The sequence below is a fragment of the Mandrillus leucophaeus genome, unplaced genomic scaffold (assembly GCF_000951045.1).
Source record: "Mandrillus leucophaeus isolate KB7577 unplaced genomic scaffold, Mleu.le_1.0 Scaffold26, whole genome shotgun sequence".
Classification (NCBI taxonomy): Eukaryota; Metazoa; Chordata; class Mammalia; order Primates; family Cercopithecidae; genus Mandrillus; species Mandrillus leucophaeus.
The window spans coordinates 4609003-4615897 of NW_012102698.1; the positions used below are offsets into that span (position 1 = coordinate 4609003).

The 6895-nt window shown below is 60.5% G+C and overlaps 1 protein-coding gene across 2 annotated transcripts in view; it reads left to right on the forward strand.

Annotated features, from left to right (window-relative positions):
* GRAMD4 (GRAM domain containing 4) overlaps positions 1–6895 on the forward strand; it is a 70456-nt gene that overhangs the window by 15330 nt on the left and 48231 nt on the right. For both annotated transcript variants that reach the window (XM_011984055.1, XM_011984054.1), the window contains exon 3: positions 5083–5203. In XM_011984055.1, coding sequence (XP_011839445.1) covers positions 5083–5203 — 121 coding nt within the window. The remainder of the gene's footprint in view (positions 1–5082; positions 5204–6895) is intronic.

The window sequence follows — 6895 nt, forward strand, 5'->3', positions numbered from 1 at the left end:
GGGGATGGGTGGAACCTCACAGCCTGTGTCTTTTCGTCTCTGGCTGCTGTCACCGAGCACCATGTCCTCCAGGTGTGCTCACTTTCATTCCTGCTTCCTTTCGTTGTGGGCCGTTTGTGTCCTGGGACAACGTGGCTGAGAGTAGAACCCAGACCTGCTTTGGCGGCGAAGGTTGGAGGGACCCTGGATGGGCTTGGGGGGCCCAGGAGGCTGGGCTGGGAAGGGGAGGTAAAGGCGGAAGAGACGGGTGACTGTGTGGCCAGTGCCAGCTGGAAGGAGAGGTGGCGAGGAGGAGGTGGGCACGCTTAGGGCTGGGCAGCGTCTGGGGTGACCCCCGACCAGGAGGCAGGAGATGGGAGACGTCCCCAGAAGACCCATGCCCCATCTTGAGAAGGCTGCAGGTTTCAGTTGAGGCAACAGTTGGAGAAAACAGTTCTAGAAAAGCCAGAGAACTGAGAAATGGCCGGGCCCGGCACTCTGGTTTTATGGTGGCAGCCACAGCCTTGGTGTCCTGCACCCCTGGGGCTCCGAGTCCAGGCCTCTGACTCCAGCTCAGGGTGGCTCCTCCGGAGGTCTGAGAAGGGGTCAGCTGGAGAGCCCCACAGGGCTTGCAGAAGGATTCAGACCCCAGCATTTCAGGGCAGCACCCCAGGGTCTTGTGTCCCAATAGGGGGCCCCTTGTCCATTGGTGAGTCCCACAGAACCAGTCCTCACCACCCTGGTGTCCAGGTGGCTCCCAGCTGGGCTGCGGAATCCCAGGACTGGGTGGAGGCCATGGGGCCCAGCCCTCGTGGGCCTGGAGCAGCTGTCGGAGACAGGGTTGGTGCATGTGGATGGAGCCAGGTCACCTGCACAACGCTGCCTGTGCTTGCTGGGGAGGGTGCTGGGCGTGACGGAGTTGAATTTTCCGCCTCTGCACTGGGCAGAGCTTTTTCACGCAGGCCTCTGGCCCCTTGCCACATGCCGGTTGTGGAGCCCCACACAGCCCCCCGCCCGGTGGGGATGGGGATGGGGAGGGAAGAGCACACTTATTTGCAGGGCTGAGTGGGCAGAGGCAGATGGGAGCCTCCAAGCTCCTCTCCAGCTCCTCAGCCTCCGGGAAGCAGCCCTGCCCGGGCTGACGTGCTAGAAAAGGGTGGCATGGCCCAACTGTTTTCCCCAGGCCTCCCCGAAAGTGTGCCACAGCCCAGGCTCCTCAGAAGCCAGGGGGCCCCCAGCTGCTCTGGTTCCATCCCTCTGCCCGCCCGTGGGCCTTCCTCCCCTGCCCCCAGTGCCAGCATTGTCTGTCCTCCTTGTCCCAGGTGGGTACTGTTTGGAGTTGGGGTGCTGGGACGTTTCCCGTGGCAGTAGAGCTGTTTAAAGTATGGCTCCCTGTCCTGCCCTCCCTGGGGAGCCCCCCACCTAGTGAAGGTGGGGACTTGGATGAGGCGACATGAATGCCCACCCTGTCTTCGTCCCTGACTTCCAGGCAGCCTTTGCTCACGTCTGCCCCAGGGAAGGGCTGGCTGTGTGGGGCTGTTTCAGGGGCTGCGTGATGAAGGCTGCTCCTGGCCCGGGAGCCCAGCAGCTGGGGGCTCTGGCCGGCTCTGCTTTCTCCACGGGTCGATGTCCTTGCCACTGCTGCCAACCGGAGTCCCCAGGTGGAGGCGGCCAAAGCCACTGGCTTCCTGGGGACCCCAGCCTGCCTTGTCACCAAGAAGAAAGGGGTCCTCTCTCTCCAGCATCACCTGAGAGGATCCCAGGAGGGATCCGTGTGGGAGAGGCAACCCCTAGTTCCGAGCAGGGTGTCCTTGGGGTGCAGGCAGAAGGCGGGCTGGGTGGGCTCCAGGGGTCCCGGCTGTACAGGGGGTATTTTCTGTCCTCAGCGTGGGGCTGGGACTTGGGGTCCTTGGTTGTTGTTTAGGCCACCTCCCTGGTTAGAAAATTCATGGTAAGCACTGAGGTCTCCCAGGCCAGGCCTCCAGCATCCTGCGTGGGCCACGTTACTCCTGGGCCACCCTCTGGCCAGGCTCACCCTTGGGTGCCCATGCTCTCAGCAGACAGTTGAGGGTGAACAGGCCCGCTGGCCCCAGGCACACACCTGTCCTCTGCACCTGCAGGGAGGCCTTGTCAACAGAAAGAGGAAGCAAAGTATTCGAAAAATGTCTCTTGCAGGTGGGCCCTGCCGAGGGCAGGGGGAGCGCGGCGGGCTCCCTCGGTGGGGGAGCGCGGCGGGCTCCCTCGGTGGGGAGCGAGGCTGCAGAGGTTCCGGCGGCTGGGTCTCATTTCAGCTCAGTGTTTATGGCCTCCTGCTCCTTGCGACAGGCACGTTCCTGTCCCTGACCTTGCCTTGCAACCGCTGGGGGCAGGGTGGCTAGGTTTGACTCAAATGCAAGGAAAATGGCGAGACACTTCTCGCCAAGGAAGCTACGTAGATAAGAAACCTAAGGAAGGGGAGACAGAGGAGGGGAAGCGATCAGTGTGCGTGTCCGAAAGCCAGCCCAAGGCAGACTCAGCGAAGGGGCAGAGGGCGTGACCAGCTGTGCAGGAGCGAGGGTGGGCGAATGGCAGGAGAAGGGGCAAAGGCAGGAGCCAGGTGCCAGCCTGGTCCTCCGTCCTCAGTCAGGGGTCCCGGAACTGCCCGAGGCACGTGGGGGCAAGTGGGTCGGGGCAAGCATGTAGCGCGTGGCCTGCAGTTTCTGTGTTTGAGATCTTTAAAAGTATTCATAATGAGCTGGGCACAATGACTCACGCCTGAAATCCCAGCACTTTGGAAGGCCAAGGCAGGTGGATCACCTGAGGCTAGCAGTTCAAGACCAGCCTGGGCAACAGGGTGAAACCCCATCTCTACTAAAAATACAAAAAAAAATTAGCCAGGTATGGTGGCAGGCGCCTGTAATCCCAGCTACTTGGGAGGCTGAGGCAGGAGAATTGCTTGAATCTGGGAGGTGGAGGTTGCAGTGAGCCGAGATCACGTCACTGCACTCCAGCCTGGGCGATAGAGTGAGACTTCACCGTCTCAAAAAAAAGAGAAATCATAATAGAAAACATTCAAAACATCCGACACACTTGAACTAGAGAGCAGCGGGCTGGGAGCCCAAGTGCCCTTTGTCCCTTCATGGTTGGTACCACCCCTGGCTACTCCTGTGCTGGAGAGCCGTGTCCTCCCTGCCCCCCCCGGCCACTCCTGTCCTGGGTGGCCGTGTCCTCCCTGCCCCCTCCCCCGGCCACTCCTGTCCTGGGGAGCCGTGTCCTCCCTGCCTCCACCTGGCCACTCCTGTCCTGGGTGGCCGTGTCCTCCCTGCCCCGATCCCTGGCCACTCCTGTCCTGGGTGGCCGTGTCCTCCCTGGCCCTGCCCCTGGCCACTGCATGACTCTGGAGCAGGTCCTAGGCACGTTCTCATTCCGTCTGAAACACGCCAGGGTCTGTGTCTGAAAGATGAGGACTGGAGAGAAGCAGCCCAGGGCAGTGCAGGGGGTCTGGCTGCAGGCTTTGCAGTGTGCCTCCTCCTGGCTGCGTGTGGGGGCACCCAGGCCCCTGCCCACTGAGGTGAACCTTTTCCAGGCTGCCTATGTCAGAGCCACCTTCATGGGGATGTTTAGCCCCCGGTGTCTGTCCTGGGGCCCCAGCTGGGGTCCTAGTCTGTTGGCAGCTGTGTCGTGAGCTTCCAGGGTCAGCTTGGAGCCCCAGACCCATGTCCGCTGCTGCGTCAGCTGGAGCACAGGTGGGGTTGTGTGACCTCCTTGGGACTCTTTTGGAGTTTCTGTCCTGGACGGGTGCTTGTGGGATCCCAGCTCCCAGCACCTGGGCTCCACTGGCCTCCCGGAACAGGCGTCCCGTGTTCCTCATCTGTCAGTGCTGGGATAGACCCCAAGCAGCACCCACAGGGTCCCTCCAGCGGGCAGGACAGATGGAATCACCCTGCCTCCGCTCACCCCCTGGGAACTCTTGCCCAGCAGCCGAGTAGCTGAAAGTGTGGGAGGTCGGGCACCCAGAACAGGGCAGCCACAACCAGAGTGCCCCGCCCAGAAGCTGCTGGTTTCTGAAGCCAGTGCCTCCTTCCTGGGCTATGGCCACAGCGTGGGTGATACATGTGTAAGGAGCCGTTGCAGTGCTGCTCTGGGCGGCCCCGTCGAAGCTGCACATCCATTACCTGGCTCTGGAGGAGGAGGTCTGGGGACCCAGGTGGAGAAATCGGGTCCCTGCCCTCCTGTGGTGGGGCACTCACTCGTGTGCTGTCTCTCACCAGATCCTTGGCAGGATGCAACGTGGAGGGTGACTGTGTGGCGTCCAGTGTGGGGCCCAGGCAGGCCTGGCTGTGCCGGGCGTGGTCCCTGCTTTCTGTCCCATCAGCAGGATGTGGAGCGGCCGCCTGTGCCCAGCCCCTGGGCTCCAGGCATCTGGCAGCGGTGGGCTGTAACTCGAGCCCGTCCTGGCTCGCTGGGGCTGTGAGCTGGGGTTTTTGTGGAGCAGACAGGTTGACGAGGCCCCTGTTTGTAGTTTGCTGTGGCTCGCTGGGGCTGTGAGGTGGGGTGTTCGTGGAGCAGACAGGACGACGAGGCCCCTGTTTGGAGTTTGCTCACCTCGGTTCCAGCAGACCCTTCTGCCCGGGGGCCAGTCTCTCCGATCTACTCTGTGTGGCTCGTGGAGGCACCCCCCAGCCTCCACTCAGATGTGAGGGCCTGTCTCTGGCATGGCCAGCCGGACACACGGGGCCAGCACAGTCCCAGGGTTTCCTTCTCTCTGCAGCCCGAGGAGATCGGAATCACAACCATCAAGAGACGAAGCGCCACTCCTCCAGTTTCCATTTTTAAGATGTTTCTTAAAGTCAGCCTTACAGGGGCTCTGAGGACATCCACGTTGTCTGAGCTATCCCTGCCCCAGCAGAGCAGGCTGGGTGGACAGACACGGGTCTTACGCTGGGGGCTCCATCGCCCCATCTGACTGTTGCGTCGTCCCCATGCCCAGAGACTGCAGCTACTGGTCCCTTTCCCATGCCACTGCTGCCATCCTGGGGCCCCGGGCACCTCTGGGGGAACCGAGTGGTGCAGACCCAGGGTGCCACCGGTGGCCCCTCTGAGCTTTCGGTGTTTTTCTTCTAGGCTGGTCCAGGGACCCTCATCATGGCCACAGGAGTCCAGGACTTTAACCGGACAGAGTTTGATCGACTGAATGAGATCAAAGGTCACCTGGAAATTGCCTTATTGGAAAAACACTTCTTACGTGAGTACCAGAAAGCGCTTGGAGGGGATGGGACAAGCTGGGTCAGGGGTGGCTGAGATGAGGGATGTTGTCTTGCCCGGGAGCTGGGTCTGATGAAGACCCGTGCCGGCTCCATTGCTGGACGCGAACCCTGGGCAGCTGTGGCTCCGGCGTGGCTCTTTGGGCTGGGTGGTCCCGGCACAGCCTCTGCCCCTGCGTTTGAGCCTCCCTTGCGGCCCTACTAAGCTGGCACTCAAGGTTGCTCCACAGGGGCTGGGGGCATGGGGGCCTTTCCCCCGCGGGGTAAAGGAGAGTCTCAGGGGAAGAGGAGTGAAATGTTCTGAGAAAATTGTAATTATTTCAGTGAACGCGTCCCTTGCGTTCCCAATGGGTAGCTCAGACTTTTTCAGAGCTTTTGGAAGGACTCTGAAATCTTCCGTTTGTTCTGGTTGGTTTGTGTGTCCAGGAGGGAGGTGGGGCAGTGGACTCTCGTGTCCCCTGGCCTTGGCCAGGCGTGCCCGGCTTGCTGGGCTTTGGGCTCTGCAGCAGTGAGAATGGTAGAGATTCTCATAGGCGGGGCTCGCAGGCCTGGCCCCACTTGGTGTATCGCTCTTGAGCCTCTCTCCCCACCTGTGTCCTCCCTGTTGTCCAGATGTGGAAACTGAGGCACAGAGGATTCACTGAAGTCACCCTGCCGTGAGGTGACATCTCACTAGTAAGGGGCCACTTACCAGTAAGCACCAGGCAGATGAGTCCCAGAGTTCCTGCCAGCGACCCTGCCGCGTGTGGTTTTCACAGCTGACACTATGGTGGAATTCTTGTTATTACGCTCCTGTGTGTCCAGAGCCAGTCACTTGTGAACCACATGGAGCCCCCGTTTGTGACAGGCAGGGGCTTAGGACCCGAGTGGGTAGGTCACTCCCGTCTGGGTGTCGTGCCCAGCAGGGGTCTCTTCCATGCTCTGGACCAGACAGTCGGTGCCTTTGCCAGAAGGGCTGTCGTCTGGGTGCCCCGTCCGTGGTTACCAGTGCTCTCATGTCAAGGCCGGTCCACACGGCCTTGTGGGTTCACCTGGCAACAGGCCAGAGCATGGTAGTGAGCCTGTGTGTGTGTGGCACTGGACCGTGTGTGTGCTTAGACGGCGTAATGAGCTCTGTGTGCTCATGTTTGTGTGGCCATGGTTAATGGTGTGTGCATGAGTGTGTGTGTGTATGTGTGTCTTTATGTACAGCGGTGGTTAACTCTGCGTATGCGTATGTATGAATAGTTAACCATGGTAGTAGTTAACCGTGTGTATATAGACAGTGGTAGTTAACCCTATGTGTGCGTGCATGTGCGTGTGTGCAGTGGTGGTTAACCCTGTGCGTGCATGCACGTGTGTGGCAGTGGTTAACCGTGTGTGTGCACATGTGCAGTGGTAGTTAACCCTGTGTGTGCCCATGTGCGGCGGTGATTAGCCCTGTGTGTGCGCGTGCGTGTGCAGCAGTAGTTAACCCTGTGTGTGCGTATGCAGTGATATTTAACCCTGTGTGTGTGTGCGCGTGTGTGGCAGTGGTTAACCCTGTGTGTGTATGTGTGCGCTGTGGTAGTTAACCCTGTGTGTGCGTGTGCAGCAGTAAACCCTGTGTCTGTGTGCGCATGTGCAGCGGTGGTTAACCCTGTGTGTGTGTGCATGTGCCTGTGTACAGTTGTGGTTAACCCTGTGTGTGTGTG